Genomic DNA, 26,813 nt, shown 5'->3' on the forward strand with positions numbered 1-26,813 from the left:
TCTTTTTCTATTCACTCTTTATCAAAACTCTCTGTAATTCTATAAAAACTCCTGCTAAGTTTCTTAGCCTTTGCTGCTCCTGTAGAAATAGCCTCAGTACCTCAAGTCTACTTGTCCTCTGCTCTGGCGTATCTGAAATTATTATTACAGTCCCCACCACTTATAACCTCCCCGTTTACAGAGAATGTACAGCATGGAAACAGGCCATTCAGCCCAACAGGTCTATGTCAATGCTCCGCACGAGCCTCCTCCTACCTTACTTCATCTCACCCTATCAGCATATCCTTCTATTCCTTTCTCCCTCATGTGCTTATCTAGCTTCCCCTTAAATGCATCTATGGTAGTCGCCTCAACTAATCCATGTGGTAGTGAGTTCCACATTCTAACCACTCTCCTGAATTCCCTATTGGATTTATTAGTGACTATTTTATGTTTATGGCCTCTAGATCTGGTCTGCCCCACAAGTGGAAACATCGTCTCTACGTCTACCCTATCAAACCCTTTCAGAATCTTAAAGACTTCTATTTGGTCATCCCTCAGTCTTCTCTTTTGTAGAGAAAAGAGCCCCAGCCTGTTCAATCTTTCCTGGTAGTTATAACCTCTCAATTCTGGTATCATCCTTGTAAATCTTTTTTGCACCTTCTCCAATGCCTCTATATTCTTTCTATAATATGGAGACTAGAACTGTGCACAGTACTCCTAGTGTGGTCTAACCAAGGTTCTATACAAGTTTAACATAACTTCCCTGCTTTTCAATTCTATCCCTCTAGAAATGAACCCCAGTGCTTTGTTTGCTTTTTTTAAATGGCCTTATTAACCTGTTGCTACTTTTAATGATTTGTGTATCTGTACCCCTAGATCCCTCTGCTCCTCTACCCCATTTAGACTCTTATTATCCAAGCAAAATGTGCCTCCTTATTCTTCCTACCAAAATGCACCACCTCACACTTATTTATATTGAAATTCATTTGCCAATTACACGCCCATTCTGCAAGTTTATTAATGTCTTCTTGTATTTTGTCTCAGTCCTCCTCAGTTTTAACTATACCCCAAATTTGGTGTCATCCGCAAATTTTTAAATTGCACTTCTGCTTCCCGAGTCCAAATCGTTTATGTAAATGGTGAACAACAGTGGTCCCAGCACCGATCCTTGTGGAACACCACTTCCCACCTTTCGCCAGTCTGAGTAGTTACCCTTAAGCCCTACTCTCTGTGTTCTGTTTTGTAGCCAGCTTGCTTTCCATTCTGCTACTTGTCCCCTGACTCCACATGCTCTGACCTTCGTCATGAGTCTACTATGTTGTACTTTATCAAAGGCCTTTTGAAAATCCAAATGTATTACAGCTACTCCATTACCCTTGTCTACCCTTTCTGTTACTTCTTCAAAGAATTCAATAAGGTTGGTCAATCATGACCTTCCCTTTTGAAATCTGTGCTGACTATTCTTTATTATATTTTCGGTTTCTAGATGTCTTTCTATTACATCTTAGAGTAAGGATTCCATTATCTTTCCTACCAGTGACATTAAGCTAATTGGTCTATAGTTCCCTGGACTGGTCCTATCTCCCTTTTTAAATATAGGAATCACATTAGCTCTCCACCAGTCCTCTGGCACTATTCCCTTTTCTAATGAATTTTTATATATGTGTAATAGTGCCCCTGCTATCTCTTCCCTAATTTCTTTTAATATGCGTGGATGTAATCCATTCTTACTAGGGGTTTTATCCTCTCTAAATTTGGTTCGTTTATCAATTATCTCTCCCCTTTCTAACTTAAATTGTCTTTATATCTTTTTTGATCGCTTCTCCTAATGTCATGCCCACCACGTTAGTCTCCCTGGTAAATACTGAGGCAAAGTAACTAGTCATATTTCTGCCATTTCGCTGTCGTTACCTGCAAGTTTATTGTGTGCATTGCTTAGTGGCCCTATCCCAATTCTGATTTTTCTTGTTATTTATGTGTCTGTAGAATACTTTATTATTTCCTTTTATATTCCTTGACAATTTAATTTTGTAGTTTCTCTTTGTTTTTTTGACTTCTTTCCTAACCTTTTCGTATTCCCTTTTACCATCCTCTCCTTTGTTGTCTACATACTTAGTGTATGCCTTGTTCTTCAGTTTCACTTTTACCCTTATTTCTTTATTCATCCATAGTGTGTTACTGGCTAGTTTGTTCTTTTTAGAGGGATATATTTCTCCTGGACTCTATCGATCACCGTTTTAAATGTTTCCCACTGCTGTTCTATTCCTTTGATAATCAGTAAATTTTTCCAGTTTATTTTCCCTAGTTCCATTCTCATCCCCTGAAAATCAGCTTTTTCCCCAATTTATTACTTTGATCTTCATCTTACTTATGTTCTTCTCAAAGTTTATCTTAAACCTTATTATGTTGTGATTGCTATTGCCTAGATGTTCCCCTATACTTACTTCTCTTATCTGTTCTGGTTCATTCCCCATTACTAGATCCAGCAGAGCTTCCTCTCTTGGGCTTTTCACATACTGGGTAAGAAATGAGTCCTGCACACATTGTAAAAACTCCATTCCCTGTACCCCTTTACCTACCTCTTGCCAGTTCATTTGGGGATAGTTAAAATCTCCCATGATTATTATTCTATGTCCTTTACTCATTTCACATATTTGCTTACATATTTCTTCCTCCACCTCCTTTCCACTATTAAGTGGTCTGTAGTATATCCCCACTGGCGCGATCGATACCTTCTTGTCTTGTATTTCAATTCATATGGATTCTGTTAATTATGCCCCTTTTTTCTACTGCCATTATGTTATCTCTAATAAGTACAGCTTACTCTACCCCTCCTTCTTCATTCCCTATCCTTTCTGATTATGTTATAACCTGCAATATTTAGTTGCCAGTCCTGTTCTTTAAGTAGCCATGTTTCACTTATTCCCACTACATCTGGTTTCTCGCTATGGATTATTACCTCCAGTTCCCATGTACATTGCTGTTCAGGCAGTTTAATTCATCGTTAATAGTTCCTCTCACACAGTCCTTTTATACTTCTGTTTTTTAACCGTATTTGTCCCTTGGCCGTTTATATCTTTATTCCTTACCCTGGTCTGACCTTTACACTCGTCTCCTGTTTCTTTTATCTTTAAGCTTTTGTTATTGCTACCAGATCCTTCCCCCCATCTTGCTAGTTTAAAGCCTTATGCACCGCCCTATTTATCCTTTCCACTTGGACTCTGGTTCCATTCCGGTTCATGTGGAGCCCGTCCCAGCGGTACAGCTCCTTCCTGTCCCGGTACTGGTGACAGTGTCCCATGAAATGGAACCCCTCTTTATCACACCACTCTTTCAGCCACTCTTTCAGCCACCTTCCTGATCTGCCTATCCCTATGCCAAATAACACGTGGCTCGGGTAATAAACCTGAGATTATCACCAGTGAGGTCCTGCTTTTTAATTTAGTTACTAGCTTCTGATATTCTTTTAGCAGGGCCTCCTCCTTGTTCTTCCATATGTTGTTGGTGCTGACATGGACCACGACAACTGGTTCCACCCCCTCCAGTTGCTCCGAGTTCCTCTCCAGTTGCTCCAAGATGTCCTAGGGAACCCCCTATATCGGGTGAATTATCCTGACCATCTGCCATTACCACAGGCGTCAATTACAAAGGCGCCGGTTAAACCGTATTAAGTGGGCCGACTATTGCGGGCAGTTCAAGCAGCTGTTTGGACTCACCTTCCTCCCACTGCCGTTCACCCTGCAGCACTGTTTCAATGCATTGGAATCACCCCCTTATGAAGCGTTAATTTCTGAAAGACATTCACCAATCCGGCAGCAGCGGTTCAGGAAATTGACCAGGGTGGTTTGTAGGCAGCGACCGCCTCAGTCTAACTGTTACTATACGAGAAGCTGGTGATTATATGGACCAAGGAATGGATATAACTTAGCAAGCTTCACATCTCGTTTGATTATTTAAATCCATAAAATTTCATTTTTATTATTTAAAGTGGTTCCGCTGAGTGGAATTAAGATGTGAAGCACATTATTCGTGATTACATTAGGACGAGCAGGCAGCAGCAACTCAATTCTTTCTGGTTAGGAACTTTCTCCTCTTAGAGGACGTTATTAGGAAGTCTGATGGATTTACAGTCCACCATGTGTAATGAGCAAATCGGGTTATAGAATCATAGAAAGGTTACAGCACAGAAGGAGGCTATTCGGCCCATCGAGTCTGTGCCGGTTCTCTGCATGATCAATCCAGCTAGTCCCACTCCCCCGCCCTTTCTCCGTAGCCCTGCAAATCTTTTCCTTTCAAGTACTTATCCAATTCCCTTTTGAAATCCACGATTGAATCTGCCTCCACCACCCCCTCGGGCAGTGCATTCCAGATCATAATCACTCGCTGTGTAAAAAAGTGTTTTCCTCATGCCGCCTTAGCACGAACGCTCCTGCTAGATGCAGTGGGGGACCGTACCCCTTACTTGCTTCCTCTCTCCCATTAATGATCTTTATAAGGTCTATTCTGAGACACCTCTTTCCAAAGCTGACCAGCTGCAGCTAATCGCCACTTTCCTCATCTCTCCAATACCAGGGCTCAACCTCACTTTGCTCCTCTCTGCTATCTCCGAGGCCTGATTCGCCCCCTTGTGGCGAGGGAAGATGGTGCTTCACGGACCCATGCTCACCACGACCCACCCTGGTCAATTTCCTGAACCGCTGCTGCCGCATTTGTGAATGTCTTTCAGAAATTAACACTTCATAAGGGGCTGATTTAAATGTATTGAAACAGTGGATGGGGGCGGATAGAAGGTGACGCCAAACAGCTGCTTGAACTGCCCACAGTAGCTGGTCCGTTTAATACCGGTCCCCCGGGCGAGGCCTGCTCACTATAGCGCCGGCCTCTGGGGATCCGAACTCCACGGATACGGCAATATAACCGGCATCCTTCATTTATTGCCGCCTTGCTCTGGCCGGACATGGTGAACGAAAAGTCAACTAACACCCCAAAGGTTTCTGTCAACATCCCCCTTGCCAAGTTCTACCCCACCCATGGAGTACATGTAGCTCTTAGGATCATAGGAGCAGGAGTAGGCCATTCAGCCCCTTGATCAATTGGATCATGATCTAAAGAAAAGAAAGACTTGCATTTATATAGCGCCTTTCACAACCTCAGGACGTCCCAAAGCGCTTTACAGCCAGTGAAGTGCTTTTGAAGTGTAGTCACTGTTGTAATGTAGGAAATGCAGCAGCCAATTTGCACACAGCAAGATCCCACAAACAGCAACGTGATAATGACCAGATAATCTGTTCTTTAGTGATGTTGGTTGAGGGATAAATATTGGCCAGGACACTGGGGAGAACTCCCCTGCTCCTCTTTAAAATAGTGCCATGGGTTTTTTCACATCCACCTGAGGGGGGCAGATGGAGCCTCAATTTAATGTCTTAACCGGAAGACGGCACCTCCAACAGTGCAGCACTCCCTCAGTACTGCACTGGGAGTTTCAACCTAGATTATGTGCTCTTGTCTCTGGAGTTTTTGTACTACAACCCTATTTATCCACCTTTGCTCCAATATCCCTTGATACCGTAACCTAACAAAAAATTGATCTCAGACTTGAAAGCTCCAACTGCCCCCCAGCATCCACAGTCTTTTGGGGCAGAGGGTTCCAGATTTCCACTACCCTTCTGTGTGGAAAAGGTGCTTCCCAATTTCCCTCCAGAATGTTTGTGCGGTGGGCCCAAAGCCCACCAGGAGGCACAGTAGCTTCCGTGTTGTAGGCCTCACGCAGCAGGAGAGGGTGCAAGGGCCAGCAGCACTGAGCACCAGTAAACCCCCTCCATTCTATACTATAGAAGATTAAGGGGTGATCTAATCCAGGTGTTTAAGATGATGAAAGGATTTGATGGGGTAGATAGAGAGAAACTATTTTCTCTGGCGGGGGAGTCCAGAACAAGGGGGCATTAAAATTAGAGCTAGGCCGTTCAGGGGTGATGTCAGGAAGCACTTCTTCACACAAAGGGGAGTGGAAATCTGGAACTCTCTCCCCCAGAAAGTTGTTGAGGCTGGGGGTCAATTGAAAATTTCAAAACTGAGATTGATAGATATTTGTTGGGTAAGGGTATTAAGGGATATGGAACCAAGGCAGGTAAATGGATTTAAGATACAAATCACCCATGATCTAACTGATGGCGGAACAGGCTCGAGGGGCTGAATGGCCTCCCCCTGACCCTATGCCCCCCACCTCACCCTTCCTTACCTCCATGGCTGCGTTGACGGCAGTGTCGCAGCCGAGACTGAAGTCTGTCCCTGGCACGTTGTTGCTGATGGTGGCCGGGATGACGCAGATGGGGATGCAGAGCTCCTCGTAGTGCTCACGGCCCTCCGTCAGCTGCAGCGCCGCCACGAAGGCCTGGCGTGGAAGGAGAAACACGGGCTGGTCAATGCACGCGCCCACGTCACCCGTTCCATTCGTACCTCAAAAAACAGCAATGCGGGCCTCCTCGTGAAGCAAAGGCAAGAATGGAGGGCCTGGGCCCCGTGCTGGAGGAGGCCGCCAAGGTTGGGAAACGGGAAAAAAAGAGAGGAGATGGTGGGTCGGTGACACCAATTCTTGAATGGTAATGGCCCGCAGATTGTGGGAGGAAGGGACGACTGAGGGAGGTCAAATTATGTTGATGGTTCCCGGGAAAGAATGAGTTAGAGCAGGAGAATGTGATGGGTCGTGATTTCAGCAGAGCGAGGAATGCAGAGAGGGAGGAGGGGCATTAAAAAGGATAATAATCACCCTTAAAATCTGAGAGCTCGGAGTGGGGGGGGCGGTACACCTGGATCATGCCAGCTGGTGCCCTCAGTACTGCACTGGGAGTGCCAGCCTAGATTATGTGGGGACTTGAACCCATCACCAGTTATTCTTTCAATATCAGCCTTGTGAGGATTAGGGATCAGGCTCAGCTGGGAGTGCCCCTCCCATGGTTAAACAGCCGACCATATCCCGCGCTCTAGGCTAACGTGGCCAGTTGCAGGGCTTCCTGTATTGTACCGCAGCAAGAGTTAGCACCTTCAGGAGAGGAGGGGAGAAAAGTCAAAGAGGAGAATTTATAAGGGACTTTTAGAAGTAGGGAGGCATTCCTCATACGAACATAGTTTTCTGGAATTGCTACAAAAAAGATTAAAATACAACTCAACTACATACAAATCATGGCTGCAGTACCACTGTATATCAGCAGGTGGCAATGCTGAGAACTGTTCATTGTGAGCTCGACATCACCCCCTACCAGCAGCCTAATGGTACTGCATGGGCGAGGGAGCAGGAAAGAGTGACAGGAGGTTTTATGACTGGACAAAAATGTGTAAATCTTACCTCAAAACCACCAATGATCAGGAGAGCGTGGATACCAAGCTTGCGGATCTGTTGCACGAGCTTTTCCATGCACTTTTCAGGCAGCGTTCTGCAAAAAGAAAGCAGATGAAATAGCAGCACATCAATTCAGGCAAAGTAGATGTAAATTGAGTAGACTCAAGAATGTCAGACAGTAGTTGGCACTGACTGCTAGACTGGTACCTTTACTAGACTGGTACCTTTACTAGAATGGTACCAGGGGTGAGGGACTTCAGTTATATGGTGAAACTAGAGAACTTGGGATCGTTCTCCTTAGAGCAGAGAAGGTTAAGGGGTGTTCAAAATTATGAAGGGTTTTGATAGAGTAAATAAGACTGTTTCCACTGGCAGGAGGGTCGGTAATCAGAGGACTCAGATTTTAAGATAATTGGCAAAAGAACCAGAGGGGAGATGAGGAAAAAAATGTTCATGCAGTGAGTTGTTATGATGTGGAATGCGCTGCCTGAAAGGGTGGTGGAAGCAGATTCAATAGTAACTTTCAAAAGGGAATTGGTTATATACTTGGAAAGGAAAAATTTACAGGGCCATGGGGAAGGAGCAGGCAAGTGGGACTGATTGGGTAGCTCTTTCAAAGAGCCGGCACAGGCACGATGGGCCAAATGGCCTCCTTCTGTGTTGTATGATTCTATGACTTGCAGATTTAGGTCAAAGATAACGCCGAACAGCCGGGGCAGACTCTCTCACTGAAGGACTGAGAAGCTTACAGTCCAGGTTATATAATGTGCTGCGGTGTAACGGAACCTTTAATGTACAGACGGTCAGTCGTACGAGTTCCCAATCTCAAAAGGGCTGGACCTGAGCAGGACAGGCCTTTTTAAAGGGGACGTGTCACTGAGCTGTTAAAAGGGAATGGACACTGGGAAACTTCCAGCAAGTCTTTAACTACCAGGTTTCACACCGAAACAAAAAAAACACTTTAGCAAATTGAAAGACTATAAAAATGCATGTGCATCTAATGAGAACGGGGCCTCACTTTAAAGGAGAGGGTATATGTACATAGGCACCTTTAAAAAGGGGGCTCTGGGCTCTCCTGGATTTGAATCTCAGACTGTGCCGAATTGGCTGATCTTGAGTGAACTGGTAGTGAACCTCTGTAAATGCCCCGAGTGTTTCTGGGCTGGGGATGGGGAGGGACCGAGTGAGTGAGGGCTAGAGTTCCCACTCCTGATCGCTATCCGGTGACTCCCACCTGAAAGTGCGTACCAGTGTGGCCACCGGGTGAAAACAGAACGGACTGAGCTCTGGTGACCCCCACGGTTGAATATTTTGCCAACACACACAGTCTGTGCTCACACACAAAGAATGGCTACTTTGGTAAGGCACCTTAGAACGGTGCTTCAGAAAGAAAGCAAGAAGGAAAGAAACATTTATGTAGCACTTTATCACATCTCTCAGGACATCTCAACGTGCTTCACATGAAGTCCACTTGCTGTTGTAATGTAGGAAACGTGGCAGCCAATTTGCGCTCAGCAAGGTCCCACAAACTGCAATGTGATAAATGACCAGATAATCTGCTTTCAGTGGTGAGGGAGGAATGTTGGCCTGGGAGAACTCCCCAGCTGCTCTTCAGATGGGATCTTTTAAGGTCACCTTAAAAGATGGGCAAGGTCTTAGTTTAATGTCTCATTGGAAAGACGGCACCTCTGACAGTGCAGCACTCCCTCAGTACCGGAAGGTCAGCCTAGAATACAGGCTCATGTCTCTGGAGTGGGACGTGGGCCCCACCACCCTCTGACTCAGAAGTGAGAGTGCTACCATCACGAAGCCAATCTGGAAAAATAAATAACAATGGGGAGTCTGGTCCCTGATTGTCCTCTTATAGGAAAAACCGCTGTGTTAAAAGGGTCTTTGGCAACACAAAAAAACACATTAACTCGAGAGGAGTGCAGTAACATTTCAACCACCAGCATGAGGCAGATCATTCTGAATGAACTCAAAAATATAAACAGCTGGTTTCTGAGTAAATGTGCAGAGTCTGAATGCTGCAGAGTGCCCAGCCCTCAAGCACTCAGCACAGTCTGCTCAGTGGGTGAGTGGTGATCAGGGTGCTGAGTTGAAGCCTACCGTTTCGTGCCCAGCAGTGACCCGCCTTGTCCAGTCCAGCCTCCAACATCACGCCAGCTCACTTCCTTAATCTGCAGAGAAAAGGCAGGGAGTACATGTATCTAAAAAACTCAAAATTCTGGAGTGTAGCACACACTTCAGTGTCACACTTATTCCCTGTAACTCTGTCCCCTCACACTATGTTGATAAGACCCCTATTGTTATAAAACAGTGTCTCCTCCAACTCACTGTGAGCAATGCCACAGGAGATCGGCTAACATCGATCTCTATGTAAACGGACCAGCATCGCCTCCATCACAGGGAGCACTGCCACAGGAGATCTGCTAACATCTCTATGTAAATTGACCAGCATCTATAGAAAGGATATTATTAAACTAGAAAGAGTGCAGAAAAGATTTACTAGGATGCTACCGGGACTTGATGGTTTGACTTATAGGGAGAGGTTAGATAGACTGGGACTTTTTTCCCTGGAGAGTAGGAGGTTAAGGGGTGATCTTATAGAAGTCTATAAAATAATGAGGGGCATAGATAAGGTCGATAGTCAAAATCTTTTCCCAAAGGTAGGGGAGTCTATAACGAGGGGACATAGATTTAAGGTGAGAGGGGAGAGATACAAAAGGATCCAGAGGGGCAATTTTTTCACTCAAAGGGTGGTGAGTGTCCGGAACGAGCTGCCAGAGGCAGTAGTAGAGGCGGGTACAATTTTGTCTTTTAAAAAGCATTTGGACAGTTACATGGGTAAGATGGGTATAGAGGGATATGGGCCAAGTGCAGGCAATTGGGACTAACTTAGTGGTATAAACTGGGCGACATGGACATGTTGGGCCGAAGGGCCTGTTTCCATGTTGTAAACTTCTATGATTCTATCTCCTCTGACAGTGAGCAATGCCACAGGTGATCTGCTAACATCCACCTAGATATAGTTAAACCTCTGCTACTTCCTTGTTGATGCTGACTCCTCCCAACATTCACATGAACAAGACTGCAGGGCCCCGTCTCCCTGGAACAAGGGAGCCACTCACCTGCCCAGTGGAAAATCCTTCCAGCCCGTCGCTAACGGTGTAGACTGCGTGTCCCGCCGACAGCCCGACTCGGACCGCGGAACGCACGGCCGCGTTCATCCCCGCTGCCGGAGCTCCGACATTCACGATGGCTAGGTTGAAGTTACTCTGTGGGATTTGCAAAGGGCAGAGACACTTTCAGCAAGGGCATCGCACGGCACCGTCTAGGACACTCGCTCACTAACTCAGAGGGGAACCCTGCGACACTGGGACGGAAGGGCATCTGCGATTCCCCAGACCAATCTCAGACGCCGGTGTGGGTCGTTCTCAATTAGAGGCCAGTCCACTCACCCACAGGAACACAGGAAGTTGGATGGGGAAAAAAAAGACCAGATGGATAGTTCTACTGTAACAGGGCCAGCCCCTTTCACATGTTGTATAGAAGCTGTGATAACCCTGCCTCCTCATAGCATTCCCATGCCTTCTTTAGCTGTACAGCAAGAGGAGGATAAAGGAACAGTGCTGAGCCCGAGCTCTGTGAGCATCCCATCCGTACAAGGGGGCCCAGAGACAGAGCAGGACAACCAGTCAGAGCCACAGGCGGGGGAGGGCGATGGTAGGTTGCAAATGACTCTCGGGCCTCACTACGAACACCACATATCCCCAGGTCCGCCACTGCTTCAGTCAAATATTACGCAACCCATGCAGCAATGCCAGTGCAGACTTTGTTGGTGACGACTGGGGGTCAAGGAGGCCGTGCCGGAGCACTGCGCTGGAGTGGGGAGATTCAGCGGCCATCTCCCACCCTTGGTGGGCAGCCAATGAGAGCAGAGCAGCAGGGATTACCACCACGTCTCTGGACAGCCCATGCTGAAGCGGTAGTTTGCGGAAGGCCGCAATTCGGTCCCACAGCCTGCGAGAGGGGTAGAGGAATTTTGTACCTTCATCCAAGGGCTCAGAGCTGAAGTCTCCGTTGCTGAGCCAAGCAGATGGGGCAGCTCGCAGGCTGGCTTCCCCATCTGTGCTGTAGCAATGGTAGGAGTATCACAACTGGTGTCAAAATCAGCAAAGGGACACAACTAACTGTTTCCTATCACTGATCCTTATTCAGTTGCCTCTTGCTGGTGTGTGTGTGTGTGTGTGTGTGTGTGTGTAGGATCAGCCCCAGGCAACTCCCAATTGGTGGGTGGGAAACCCGACTGTAGTGGTATGCCTTACAACGAGGAGTACTTTAGCAGCATGGGAAGGGCAGTCCTTTATTCCCCACCCACCCACGCCACCCACCCTGTACCCAGCACAGTACTCCCTCTGTGCATCTGCCATTCCAGCTCACACTGGTGGAATTCAGCCTGTAGGGTAAAAGCACCAACGGAGCCTGGGGGTTGACTGTGGTTCTCTTAGTCATGTGCCTGGTGCACCAATGTGACAGGCCTCAAGTGGCAGGAGTCTAAATGCTTTTGAGCCCGTGGGGTTACCTTGGTCATAGCCGGTTTCTGGTGAGCCAGCAGCTTGTAGATATTCCAGTTATTCTCGAAGCTCCTGTAGCGAAGGGAACAACAGAATCCTCCGTTAGGATTTAGTATCCACTCAGATTGTGTTCCAATCCTCGGGATATTACAGTTGAGGTCACATTACCACATTTATTAGCTCATTGGGCAAAGGTCAGGAACAGTAAGGGAAAGTTCCTCATACACTGTCCCAGCAAACACTCCCGGGTTAGGAACAGTAAGGGAAAGTTCCTCATACACTGTCCCAGCAAACACTCCCGGGTCAGGAACAGTAAGGGAAAGATCCTCATTCACTGTCCCAGCAAACACTCCCGGGTCAGGAACAGTAAGGGAAAGATCCTCATTCACTGTCCCAGCAAACACTCCCGGGTCAGGAACAGTAAGGGAAAGTTCCTCATACACTGTCCCAGCAAACACTCCCGGGTCAGGAACAGTAAGGGAAAGTTCCTCATACACTGTCCCAGCAAACACTCCCGGGTCAGGAACAATGAGGGAAAGTTCCTCATACACTGTCCCAGCAAACACTCCCGGGTCAGGAACAATGAGGGAAAGTTCCTCATACACTGTCCCAGCAAACACTCCCGGGTCAGGAACAGTAAGGGAAAGTTCCTCATACACTGTCCCAGCAAACACTCCCGGGTCAGGAACAGTAAGGGAAAGTTCCTCATACACTGTCCCAGCAAACACTCCCGGGTCAGGAACAGTAAGGGAAAGATCCTCATTCACTGTCCCAGCAAACACTCCCGGGTCAGGAACAATGAGGGAAAGTTCCTCATACACTGTCCCAGCAAACACTCCCGGGTCAGGAACAATGAGGGAAAGTTCCTCATACACTGTCCCAGCAAACACTCCCGGGTCAGGAACAGTAAGGGAAAGATCCTCATACACTGTCCCAGCAAACACTCCCGGGTCAGGAACAGTAAGGGAAAGTTCCTCATACACTGTCCCAGCAAACACTCCCGGGTCAGGAACAGTAAGGGAAAGATCCTCATACACTGTCCCAGCAAACACTCCCGGGTCAGGAACAGTAAGGGAAAGATCCTCATACACTGTCCCAGCAAACACTCCCGGGTCAGGAACAATGAGGGAAAGTTCCTCATACACTGTCCCAGCAAACACTCCCGGGTCAGGAACAGTAAGGGAAAGATCCTCATTCACTGTCCCAGCAAACACTCCCGGGTCAGGAACAGTAAGGGAAAGTTCCTCATACACTGTCCCAGCAAACACTCCCGGGTCAGGAACAATGAGGGAAAGATCCTCATTCACTGTCCCAGCAAACACTCCCGGGTCAGGAACAATGAGGGAAAGTTCCTCATACACTGTCCCAGCAAACACTCCCGGGTCAGGAACAATGAGGGAAAGTTCCTCATACACTGTCCCAGCAAACACTCCCGGGTCAGGAACAATGAGGGAAAGTTCCTCATACACTGTCCCAGCAAACACTCCCGGGTCAGGAACAATGAGGGAAAGATCCTCATACACTGTCCCAGCAAACACTCCCGGGTCAGGAACAATGAGGGAAAGTTCCTCATACACTGTCCCAGCAAACACTCCCGGGTCAGGAACAGTAAGGGAAAGTTCCTCATACACTGTCCCAGCAAACACTCCCGGGTCAGGAACAGTAAGGGAAAGTTCCTCATACACTGTCCCAGCAAACACTCCCGGGTCAGGAACAGTAAGGGAAAGATCCTCATTCACTGTCCCAGCAAACACTCCCGGGTCAGGAACAGTAAGGGAAAGTTCCTCATACACTGTCCCAGCAAACACTCCCGGGTCAGGAACAATGAGGGAAAGATCCTCATTCACTGTCCCAGCAAACACTCCCGGGTCAGGAACAATGAGGGAAAGTTCCTCATACACTGTCCCAGCAAACACTCCCGGGTCAGGAACAATGAGGGAAAGTTCCTCATACACTGTCCCAGCAAACACTCCCGGGTCAGGAACAATGAGGGAAAGTTCCTCATACACTGTCCCAGCAAACACTCCCGGGTCAGGAACAATGAGGGAAAGATCCTCATACACTGTCCCAGCAAACACTCCCGGGTCAGGAACAATGAGGGAAAGTTCCTCATACACTGTCCCAGCAAACACTCCCGGGTCAGGAACAGTAAGGGAAAGTTCCTCATACACTGTCCCAGCAAACACTCCCGGGTCAGGAACAGTAAGGGAAAGTTCCTCATACACTGTCCCAGCAAACACTCCCGGGTCAGGAACAGTAAGGGAAAGTTCCTCATCTGTCCCTGTTTGTGTATGGAAGGGGGGTGTTCCGGTTTGTGTAAGCTGGGTTTGGCTGTGTGTTTGACAGTTTGTGGGGGGGGGTCTGGTTTTGCATTTGTATGGACAATCTCATTTTATTTTTGTTGATGGGGTGTCACCATTTTTTTTAGTGGTTGTTTCAATTTTTGTTTGGATTTTCTGTGCAACTGGACTCCCATTTTGGTGTAATCATTAGGTCCACTCACCTATGGATCGGCTTCTCAACTCTAGGTCGGGCATCCCCAGATATGGGATAAAGCTCCCTCTGTATTGCTGCATCAAGCACTCCCCGAGTCAGATACAGGATAAATCTCCCTCTGTATTGCTGCGGCAAGCACTCCCTGAGTCAGATACAGGATAAATCTCCCTCTGTATTGCTGCATCAAGCACTCCCCGAGTCAGATACAGGATAAATCTCCCTCTGTATTGCTGCGGCAAGCACTCCCTGAGTCAGATACAGGATAAATCTCCCTCTGTATTGCTGCATCAAGCACTCCCTGAGTCAGATACAGGATAAATCTCCCTCTGTATTGCTGCATCAAGCACTCCCTGAGTCAGATACAGGATAAATCTCCCTCTGTATTGCTGCATCAAGCACTCCCTGAGTCAGATACAGGATAAAGCTCCCTCTGTATTGCTGCGTCAAGCACTCCCCGAGTCAGATACAGGATAAATCTCCCTCTGTATTGCTGCATCAAGCACTCCCCGAGTCAGATACAGGATAAATCTCCCTCTGTATTGCTGCGTCAAGCACTCCCCGAGTCAGATACAGGATAAACCTCCCTCTGTATTGCTGCATCAAGCACTCCCTGAGTCAGATACAGGATAAAGCTCCCTCTGTATTGCTGCATCAAGCACTCCCTGAGTCAGATACAGGATAAATCTCCCTCTGTATTGCTGCATCAAGCACTCCCCGAGTCAGATACAGGATAAAGCTCCCTCTGTATTGCTGCGGCAAGCACTCCCCGAGTCAGATACAGGATAAATCTCCCTCTGTATTGCTGCATCAAGCACTCCCTGAGTCAGATACAGGATAAAGCTCCCTCTGTATTGCTGCATCAAGCACTCCCTGAGTCAGATACAGGATAAATCTCCCTCTGTATTGCTGCATCAAGCACTCCCCGAGTCAGATACAGGATAAAGCTCCCTCTGTATTGCTGCGGCAAGCACTCCCTGAGTCAGATACAGGATAAATCTCCCTCTGTATTGCTGCATCAAGCACTCCCTGAGTCAGATACAGGATAAAGCTCCCTCTGTATTGCTGCATCAAGCACTCCCTGAGTCAGATACAGGATAAAGCTCCCTCTGTATTGCTGCATCAAGCACTCCCTGAGTCAGATACAGGATAAAGCTCCCTCTGTATTGCTGCGGCAAGCACTCCCTGAGTCAGATACAGGATAAAGCTCCCTCTGTATTGCTGCGTCAAGCACTCCGAGTCAGATACAGGATAAAGCTCCCTCTGTATTGCTGCGGCAAGCACTCCCTGAGTCAGATACAGGATAAAGCTCCCTCTGTATTGCTGCGTCAAGCACTCCCCGAGTCAGATACAGGATAAATCTCCCTCTGTATTGCTGCATCAAGCACTCCCCGAGTCAGATACAGGATAAAGCTCCCTCTGTATTGCTGCATCAAGCACTCCCTGAGTCAGATACAGGATAAAGCTCCCTCTGTATTGCTGCGGCAAGCACTCCCTGAGTCAGATACAGGATAAATCTCCCTCTGTATTGCTGCATCAAGCACTCCCCGAGTCAGATACAGGATAAATCTCCCTCTGTATTGCTGCATCAAGCACTCCCCGAGTCAGATACAGGATAAATCTCCCTCTGTATTGCTGCATCAAGCACTCCCCGAGTCAGATACAGGATAAATCTCCCTCTGTATTGCTGCGTCAAGCACCCCCAGTTAGATACAACACAGACTAAAGCTTCCCCCTACAATGCTGCATCAAGCAGTCCTGACCAGGAACAGAGCAGATGTGCAGTGAAGTGCCTTCACCTGGTGTCCCAAGTACAGTGAAGATCAGGTATATAGTAAAGCTCCCTCTATACTGCTGGGTACAGCGCAGGTGAAAAGAACGAAGGAAAGAACATTCATTTATACAGTGCCTTTCACGACCTCAGGGTAGCCCAAAGCTCTTTACAGCCAATGAAGTACTTTTGAAGTGTATTCACTGTTGTAATGTAGGAAACTCGGCAGCCAGTTTGCACACAGCAAAGCATTGAGATGAATGACCAGATAATCTGTTTTAGTGATGTTGTTTGAGGGATAAATATTGGTCAGGATATCAGGGAGAATTACCCTGCTCATCTTCAAAATAGTGCCGTGGGATCTTTAAGACTACTGCTCTTGGCAGGGTAGAGACAGCTTTACTCCGTACCTCACCGTATGTCAGTGGGAGCACTGAGTCAGAAGGCTGTCAGTTCAAGCCCCACACCAGAGACTTGAGCACAAAATCTAGGCTGACACTCCAGTGCATCATCGAGGGAGTTCTGCACTGTCAGAGGTGCCGTCTTTCAGATGAGACATTAAACCGAGGCCCCGTCTGCCCTCTCAGGTGGACGTAAAAGATCCCATGGCACCACTTTGAAGAGGAGCAGGGGAGTTCTCCCCGGTGTCCTGGCCAATATTTATCCTTCAACCAACATCACTAAAACAGATTATCTGGTCATTGCTGTTTGTGGGATCTTGATGTGTGGAAATTGGCTGATGCGTTTCCTACATTACAACAGCGACTACATTCCAAAATTCCATTGGCTGTGAAACGTTTTGGGACGTCCTGAGGTCGTGAAAGGCACTGTATAAACGTGAGTCTTTCTTTCTTCTTCTATCTGTTTGATGGGGAAATGTTAGGTTAAAGAATAATCTGAGATATAGAGAAAGAATAAATATAGAGCCCTTACCTGCCACGTAGAGTGATGGCTTCATCAAACCTCTTCTCGTCCATCGCCTTCTGAACATCCTTGGTCTTTAGATGAAGAAATTGAAAAATGAGCCGACTTTGGTCAAAGCGCTAAAGCTTGAAAATAAAACTGTCAGTTGAATTAAAAATGGTACCCCCCACCCCGTCTCCTGAAGGGGCTGACTCTTGTTGGGGAACCAGCAGCCCTTCAATACCACGCAAAGAGCCATGGAGAGTACCATAGCCAAGCCAGGCCATGCTCTCACCCTGGATGAATGGGGGAGGGGGGGGGGGGGGGGAAGTTCCTCGGTGAACTAGATGTAACAAAACGAAAACCACATATATATAAAGAACAGGTTTATGATTTTGCTGCACCGAGTGCCCAGTCAATATCCTTGCTCCTGATGTCCGCACGCCAGAGGTCTGTGATGTGCGATTAAGAAAGGACCCCCCACACCTGACCAATTTTTCCCTCGCTATCTCAGGGGCGTCAAGGTCAGCAGAGATTAGCCAACTCGACACAGAGCAGGAGTCTCGCCTGGGACCTTGGATTGTGGTTTATTACTGCATCATGAAGTGCTTCAATCAACCGGCCATCGTGGGAGCTCTGCTTAGTTTGTTTATATAAAGTATAACATTTCATGACTAAAATCACCTCAAAAAGAACTTTTTTAAAAAATAGCAATTTTATCACGTAGCACCTCTTGTGGGGTGAGGATGAGATTACAGGATTAGTTCCCTCATCCAAATCTCACTGAAGTTCAGTTTTGGAACTTGGGAGGACCACAGCTTGGCACGTGAGTCTCAGCTGCCTTCCTCCGAGAGAGACACCTGTTATTATGTTGCGTGAAGTACAGAAAGAGTTTATACAATAATGTTGTAAACCCCAGTGCCTGCTGTCTATTAAGAGAACACATTAGGAACATAGGAAGAGGAGGAGGCCATTCAGCCTCTCGAGCCTGTTCCGCCATTCATCTGGACCTTGGCTGATCTGTATCTTGACTCCATTTACCTGCCTTGGTTCCATATCCCTTAATACCCTTACCCAACAAAAATCTATCAATCTCAGTTTTGAAATTTGCAATTGACCCCCAGCCTCAACAGCTTTTTGGGGGAGAGAGTTCCAGATTTCCACTCCCCTTTGTGTGAAGAAATGCTTCCTGACATCACCCCTCAATGGCCTAGCCCCTTGTTCTGGACTCTCCCACCAGACAAAATAGTTTCTCTCTATCTACCCTACCAAAACCTTTAATCATTTTAAACATCTCAATTAGATCACCCCTTAATCTTCTATACTCAAGTGAATACAAGCCTAGTCTATGCAACCTGTCCTCATAATTTAACCCCTTTTAGCCCCGGTATCATTCTGGTGAATCTGCGCTGCACCCCCTCCAAGGCCAATATATCCTTCCTGAGGTGCAGTGCCCAGAACTGAACACAGTACTCTAAATGGGGTCTAACCAGGGCCTTATTTAACTGTAACATAACTTCCACACCTATGTATTCCAGCCCCCTTGAGATAAAGGCAAACATTCCATTAGCCTTTTTAATAATTTTTAGTAATTTCTTTACATGGACCCCTAAATCTCTCTGCTCCTCCTATTCCTAGCTTCTCACCATTTAGAAAATACTCTGACCTATCTTTCTTAGATCCAAACATTAGTTGCTGGCATCAGGTGACTGGGAATGAGATTTATCAAGGAGAGAAACGGAGGGGGCGGGGGCAGGAGCTACACTGAAATAAAGTCTGTAGTGGGAAATGGGGATTGCACACGTTCTCAGTAAGAGGTGGTGTTAAACCTGGCTCAGTGGGTAGCATTCTCGCCACGGAGTCAGGAGGTTGTGGGTTCAAGTCCTCACTTCAAAGGCTTGAGCACAAAATCTAGGCTGACATTCCCAGTGCAGTACTGAGGGAGTGCCGAACTGTCGGAGGTGCAGTCTTTTGGTTGAGATGTTAAACTGAGGCGCCGTCTGCCCTCTCAGGCTGACGTAAAAGATTCCATGGCACTATTTCGAAGAGCAGAGGAGTTCTCCCCAATGTCCTGGCCAATATTTATCCCTTAACCTACACGTAAAACAGATTATCTGGCCATTATCACATTGCTGTTTGTGGGATCTTGCTGTGCGCAAATTGGCTGCTGCGGTTCCTATATTACAACAGTGACTACACTTCAAAAGTACTTCATTGGCTGTAAAGCGCTTTGCGACATCCTGAAAGGCGCTATATAAATGCAAGTTTTTGTTTCTTTCGTCAAGAAATCTCGACAGGGAAAGTGTAAACACCCACCAGTTGCACGCACTCCATCAACGGCAGCCGCAGGGCCTGGTTACCGGAGAGGCTGACGACGCAGGCCGAAGTCTCTGGCGAGGCGTCCAGGAGGGTGAGCACGGCCTCCATGCCCATCTTGCTGCTCTGAGGACGGAGAAAAGAAAGGAGAACATCATCAGGCATGTGGACAAAGGCGAGTCTGTGAAAGTGAGAGGAAATAAGGAAAGAGAAAGTACACGAGGGAGAAAGGAATAGAAGGATACATTGATAGGGTGAGACGAAGAGGGGAGCATAAACACTGGAATAGGCGTTGGGCCTACCGGCCAGTTTCTGTGCTGTAAATCCTACAGAAAAATAGTTCCATTTTCAATCATGTAAGGTTTATTTTGTTGCCCATTAATGTTTTAATCTCCTATTTTGTGTTGCAGTCAAAACAGTTTAATCAGGACCCCTTAATGGAAAGCGTCATCCTGTTTAACCGATCGCCTCGCCTAGCAGCTGTGTGTTCTGTTCAGGATCTCTCCACCCTACCGGCACTTCAGCCCACATGGAGGTTCAGCTGTTCTACCACCGCACAAACAGAGCCGAGCCTCAGCCATACGTTGGGTTCACCGTCGCCTGAAACTACAGGCCCCGCTGCTTATAGTGGGCGTGTTGGTGCCAATGCAACTTGCTTGCCATACACGGTGGCCAGTGTAAACAAGGATTTATCTTTGTAGGGAATCTTCATCCCCCGTCCTCTGCACTTCCCGCTCTGTCCAGATGCCCCAGTAATGATCCGAGAGAGGGAGAGAGAGAGGGGGAGAGGTTGCACACCGTCTGGTCAGTTTCATCTGTACTGTTGGACAGCTGAACGGGGCTGAAGTACACAGCGGCACTTTAACAGCTGCTTGAACTGCCCAAAATAGTCAGCCCGCTTAATACGGTTTAATTGGCGCCTTTGTAATTGACGCATGTGGTAACGGCAAATGGTCAGCAATATTCGCCCGATAGAGGCAGCTGCCCAGGACAAGCGGAGACGGGACTTGCATCTCAGTCAGCTACAAGACTCGGTTATCCAGCCAAACCAGATTGAAGGCCACTGTCTGTCCCACTAACCCAATGGGTTGATTTTGCAGGAAACAATTGTGCAAAATTAGTTTCCAACAGATTGTCCCACCCTGTGAGTAATCAGTTTTGAACAAATTACTGATAAATTCCCAGATTTCTCCTGGATGGTGTATCAGTGAAAAACTATTTCTACCTGCTTGGTCTTAATAGATCCTGTGATACATGGTTGCCATTGTAGTGACATCATCACACATTATGTGATGACACATGTACACATTTTGTGCGGTGATACACACAAGTAGATCAGTGAGTAGAACTGCTGAAGTGTTTGCAACCACCTTCAGCCAGAAGTGCCGAGTGGATGATCCATCTCGGCCTCCTCTCGATATCTCCACCAGAAGCCAGTCTTCAGCCAGTTCGATTCACTCCACGTGATATCAAGAAACGGCTGAGTGCACTGGATACAGCAAAGGCTATGGGCCCCGACAACATCCCGGCTGTAGTGCTGAAGGCTTGTGCTCCAGAACTAGCCACGCCTCTAGCCAAACTGTTCCAGTACAGCTATGACACTGGCATCTACCCAACAATGTGGAAAATTGCCCAGGTATGTCCTGTCCACAAAAAGCAGGACAAATCCAATCCGGCCAATTACTGCCCCATCAGTCTACTCTCAATCATCAGCAAAGTGATGGAAGGTGTCATTGACAGTGCTATCAAGCGGCACTTACTCACCAATAACCTGCTCACCGATGCTCAGTTTGGGTTCCGCCAGGACCACTCGGCTCCAGACCTCATTACAGCCTTGGTCCAAACATGGACAAAAGAGCTGAATTCCAGAGGTGAGGTGAGAGTGACTGCCCTTGACGTCAAGGCAACATTTGACCGAGTGTGCCACCGAGGAGCCCTAGTAAAATTGAAGTCAATGGGAATCAGGGGGAAAACTCTCCAGTGGCTGGAGTCATACCTAGCACAAAGGAAGATGGTAGTGGTTGTTGGAGGCCAATCATCTCAGCCCCAGGACATTGCTGCAGGAGTTCCTCAGGGCAGTATCCTAGGCCCAACCATCTTCAGCTGCTTCATCAAAGACATTCCCTCCATCATAAGGTCAGAAATGGGGATGTTCGCTGATGATTGCACAGTGTTCAGTTCCATTCGCAACCCCTCAGATAATGAAGCAGTCCATGCCCACATGCAGTAAGACCTGGACAACATCCAGGCTTGGGCTGATAAGTGGCCAGTAACATTCGCGCCATTCAAGTGCCAGGCAATGACCATCTCCAACAAGAGAGAGTCTAACCACCTCCCCTTGACATTCAACAGCATTACCATCGCCGAATCCCCCACCATCCTGGGGGTCACCATTAACCAGAAATGTAACTGGTCCAGCCACATAAATTCTGTGGCTACAAGAGCAGGTCAGAGGCTGGGTATTCTGCAGAGAGTGACTCACCTCCTGACTCCCCAAAGCCTTTCCACCATCTACAAGGCACAAGTCAGGAGTGTGATGGAATACTCTCCACTTGCCTGGATGAGTGCAGCTCCAATAACACGCAAGAAGCTCGACACCATCCAGGACAAAGCAGCCTGCTTGATTGGCACCGCATCCACCACCCTAAACATTCACTCCCTTCACCACCGGCGCACCGTGCCTGCAGTGTGTACCATCTGCAGGATGCACTGCAGCAACTCGCCAAGGCTTCTTCGACAGCACCTCCCAAACCCGTGACCTCTACCACCTAGAAGGACAAGGGCAGCAGGCACATGGGAACAACATCACCTGCACGTTCCCCTCCAAGTCACACACCATCCCGACTTGGAAATATATCGCCGTTCCTTCACCGTCGCTGGGTCAAAATCCTGGAACTCCCTTCCTAACAGCACTGTGGGAGAACCTTCACCACACGGACTGCAGCGGTTCAAGAAGGCGGCTCACCACCACCTTCTCAAGGGCAATTAGGGATGGGCAATAAATGCTGGCCAGCAACGCCCACATCCCATGAACGAATAAAAAAACTCGTAAGAACATAAAAAATAGGAACAGGAGTAGGCCATATGGCCCTGCGAGCCTGCTCCGCCATTCAATCAGATCATGGATGATCTTCGATCTCAACTCCACTTTCCCACCCGATCCCCAAATCTCTTGATTCTCCTAGCGTCCAAAAATCTATCCATCTCAGCCTTGAATATATTGAATGACTCAGCATCCACAGCCCTCTGGGGTAGAGAATTCCAATACTCTTGCCTCTGAGTCAAAAGATTGTGGGTTCAGGAACTTATGGCACAAAATCTAGGCTAACACTCCCAGTGCAGTACTGAGGGAGTGCTGCACTGTTGGAGGTGCCGTCTTTCGGATGAGACGTTAAACCGAGGCCCTGCCCACCCTCTCAGGTGGTCATAAAAGATTCCCCAGCACAATTTCGAAGAACAGCAGGGGAGTTCTCCCCTGTGTCCTGGCCAATATTTATCACTCAACCAACATCACTAAAACAGATTATCTGGTCATTATCATACTGATGTTTGTGGGACCTTGCTGTGTGCAAATTGGCTGCCGTGTTTCCTGCATTACAACAGTAACTACACTTCAAAAGCACTTCATTGGCTGAGGTTGTGAAAGGCGCTGTATAAATGCAAGTCTTTCTTTCTTTTTACCTGACCTGTGCTGTGACGTTACTAAAATCCTGGGACCTAATTTTCAGGGTGAAATTCTGGAAGGGATGTAACTTGAGGTAAGTTTTTTAAGCATTTCGAAGGATTTGAGAGATAGTTGAAGAGCTGGCTGGAGCCTACCACACCCTGGTTTGTGGCACTAGAGGGAGAATGAAGGTTGTGCTCAAAGAGACATTGTGACAAAATGTAATATCCTCACACACTTAAGGAGCAACACGCTGTTTACTGACCACCCAAGCATCAGCCTGAACTACACCACTGATAAACATCTAGGAGGCTCATTTAAACAAAGTAAGGGCATGTATGGTTTCTAACAAAGATGGAACGAGAACAGCATGAAAATGTGTAACAACTTCTTTACCCAGAGAGTGGTGAGAATGTGGGACTTGCTAACACACAGAGTGGCTGAGGCAAATAACAGTGATGCATTTAAGGGGATGCTAGATAAGTACGTGAGGGAGAAAGGAATAGAAGGATATGTTGATAGGGTTACATATGTATGGTAGGAGGAGGCTCGTGTGGAGCATAAACACCGGCATGGACGGCCTGTTTCTGTAATGTAAAGATGCAGGTTCATTAAGAGCTTTTACACTATAGAACGATGATAGGCTCTTAAATAAAGAGCACAAAATGAAGTATGTCTGAAGAGTCTTGATAATGACTACAGCTATGCTATTAACAAACTGGGCACAGGGCATGCAGTGATTGCAACTTACTGTTCGTGGCATATTCTGCAATGTTAAATTTTAGTATTAACTGTTTCATATTTCAATCTTACTTTAGAAATATTTGCACTTAACGATACTATTGGGGATGAAGGGGGGGGGGGGGGGGGGGGGGAATAGGGGGTGGAGAGGTGAGGTGCTGCTTCAAACATACGCCTGGAAAATCCAAGGGGGTTCTCCTGATCTCATGCCGGAAAGCCCGGAGAAAGGGCATAAGTGTCTTCTTCCACCAAAGATACGGCAGGCGATCCCCCCACCCCCTGGGGAAATTCTACCCCACACACTTTCCTAAACATGATAAAAATCTTTTTCTGTTCATATAGCTTAGCTGCATTGTGTGATCATGGAAACTTATATTACACTGGAGCTTACTTTAGGCCTCTTCTATACTTCATTATAGTGATGCTCAAAAAAAATAAGGGATTTTCCCTAAATTTACTCTGGCTCCAATTTTCCTCTTTTGATTTCCTCGCAGTTTTTGACTCTAAAAATAAAAACTGAAAAACATCTGGAAAAAAGAACTGGGTTTTAAAGTCACCAATAAAACATGACTTTAAACAGGTCCTTAAAGTATAATCTTGCTTACTCACATCTCATTTAACTGACTTGACCTGTATTTTACTTTCAATCCTCATGTCATGACATGTCAGAGTTGGTAACACTGAGTCAGAAGGTTATGGGTTCAAGCCCCACTCGAGACTTGAGCACATTATCCAGGCTGACACACCCAGCGCAGTGCAGAGGGAGAGTTGAACTGTCGGAGGTGCCAGCTTTTGGATGAGACGTTAAACCAAGGCACGTCTGCCCTCTCAGGTGGGGATAAACGATCCCACGGCACAATTTCAAGGAAGAGCAGGGCAGTTCTCCCCGGTGTCCTAGACAACATTTATCCCCCGACCAACATCGCTAAAAACAGATTATCTGGTCTTTATCGCATTGCTGTTTGTGGGAGCTTACTGTGCGCAAATTGGCTGCCGTGTTTCCTACACTGCAACAGTGGCGACATTTCAAAAGTACTTCATTGGCTATAAGGCGTTTTGGGACATCCCGAGGTCGTGAAAGGCGCTATATGAATGCAAGTCTTTCTTTCTGTCTGGTTATTCCGACGATTCACAAAAAAAGCTAGAATTTTCAGAGCGCCTTTCACATCTCTGGGCGGCCCAGAGTACGTTACTGGAACTTCACAGGCAATCACTGTTGCTATGTTGGCAAACACAGCAGCCAATTTATGCCCAGCAAGTCCCACAAACAGCATAAGAGTGAATAATCTGTGTTGCTGATCTTTGGCTGAGGGATGAATATTGGCCAAGGCATCAAGCGAACGCCCCTCCTATCTTTGAAAAAGTACCGTGGGATTTTTTCTTAATGTCCACCTATGGAGGCAGACGGGGCTCCGGTTTAACGTCTCATCCAGAGAACAGCACCTCCGACAGTGCAGCACTCCCTCAATAGTGTACTGCGGTGTCAGCCTAGACTATGTGCTGGGGGGAGGGGGAGGGGGGGGGGGGTGCTATGACCCTGGACCTTCTGACTCAGTACACAGGAGTGCTACCAACTAAGTCTAGCTGACAATTTACTAAGTTAAGTAGACTGCAGTGCAGGTCTCCCGATGAGCCTGGGGTCTCTAGATCGTGACCATGGCAAATGTCATGCCACTGGGTAGCAGTGCCACAAATGTTGGCATCCATGTCACTTGTTTCACCCTTTCATTAGTTTTCTTTCCCTCTCCTGAAAATATTGATTGCATGGGCATCTCTCACAAGTGTCCATTTTTCATGCATGAGCATCAGCCAGCTATTCAGCCACAGGGAGCAGCACAGCCAAGTCTGATCCTGCCCTCAGAAACCATTTGTACTTTCCAACAGCAGTAAGCGATCGAGAACAGGGATCCTGGCTGTTCTTTCCCCTCTCTAACCAATGGTTCCCGAGGTCAACTGTAGCACAGCTATTGCTGCTGCCCAGCCCGAGACGGTCTAACTCAGCACAGACGGGGAATGGAGTGTAGAACGTCGTGGTTGGCATGGCCCGGCTACTCGGTGAGTTGTTTAGGGAGGTCCAATGGCGGAGGTGCCGATGGGCCGTTTATAGAGGCTCAGAGTAAACACGTGTACTTACCAGAATTCGATCGAATGCGGAGGGCGTCCCCCCTCGCTGCACGTGCCCCAGGACCGTGACCCGCGTGTCAAATCCCAGGCGTTTGGAAACAAGCTGTGAGGAAAAATAAAACAGAAGACACAGATCAGACAGGGTGGGAGGGAAGGAACCAAAGAGACAAGAATTGGGGAAAAGAGAGAAAGTGGCATTTAGTAAATCATGCACCTCAGACTCACTGAAATACAGTTAATATAGGAGTGGAGTGGGGCAGGAGGGAGGGGGAAGGGGGAAGAGATAGGTGCATCATGTCTCGAACAGGTTTACGGTTTTGCTACACATAGCACACGGGGGAGCCCTTTCCCTGGTGAAGCATTTTTAATATGAAATTTGTGTGTATGTTTTGAATGGGTAAGAAAAAAAACTCACCAGCTGCCTTAAAAAGGCAAAGGTTTCCCTGCACTTCAGAACAGGGTTAGTTGCACGCGCTCTTTGTGAATTTGTTCGGGTAGTCAGGTTAAAGTGTAAAGTGTAAATCTCAGGTCCTATGTGTTAACGGGATGGGACTGTGTAAATCAGGCCCCGTCGTTCAGTTCAGGATCACAAATTGTTTATATAAATTTCAGCATTGTGTTGTGTCAGAGAAACATTCTATTTGTTTGTTTTTTTCCCAGCAATAATGTGTAACGGCGACCAACTGGAATGTTCCAAGTCAACCTCCTGAGTCCACAGTGCTAATCCCTGTATTTTCAAGATGCAAGGTTCGTGATACACAGAATTTTGCTACCTTGTATTTAAAGTACCGTAATTCAATGTGAGCTTTGTCCAATTAAGCAATCCGATCTCTGTTCAAAATTCAACCATTGTGCCGGTGTGGACAATTTTCACATTAAATGAGCTTAGGTGGGGTATGACTCTGT

The 26,813-nt window shown here is 47.2% G+C and overlaps 1 protein-coding gene across 2 annotated transcripts in view; it reads right to left on the reverse strand.

Moving 5' to 3' along the window:
* The window catches only part of LOC137323954 (ATP-dependent 6-phosphofructokinase, liver type-like), a 95,079-nt gene that overhangs the window by 17,090 nt on the left and 51,176 nt on the right, over window positions 1-26,813 (reverse strand). For both annotated transcript variants that reach the window (XM_067988102.1, XM_067988103.1), the window contains exons 9-16: window positions 25,918-26,010; window positions 19,379-19,504; window positions 17,093-17,157; window positions 11,904-11,967; window positions 10,450-10,596; window positions 9,428-9,498; window positions 7,325-7,412; window positions 6,221-6,373 (exon numbers count right to left, since the gene is read on the reverse strand). In XM_067988102.1, the coding sequence (XP_067844203.1) occupies window positions 6,221-6,373; window positions 7,325-7,412; window positions 9,428-9,498; window positions 10,450-10,596; window positions 11,904-11,967; window positions 17,093-17,157; window positions 19,379-19,504; window positions 25,918-26,010 (807 nt within the window). The remainder of the gene's footprint in view (window positions 1-6,220; window positions 6,374-7,324; window positions 7,413-9,427; window positions 9,499-10,449; window positions 10,597-11,903; window positions 11,968-17,092; window positions 17,158-19,378; window positions 19,505-25,917; window positions 26,011-26,813) is intronic.

Source organism: Heptranchias perlo, chromosome 7 (assembly GCF_035084215.1).
Source record: "Heptranchias perlo isolate sHepPer1 chromosome 7, sHepPer1.hap1, whole genome shotgun sequence".
Lineage (NCBI taxonomy): Eukaryota > Metazoa > Chordata > Chondrichthyes > Hexanchiformes > Hexanchidae > Heptranchias > Heptranchias perlo.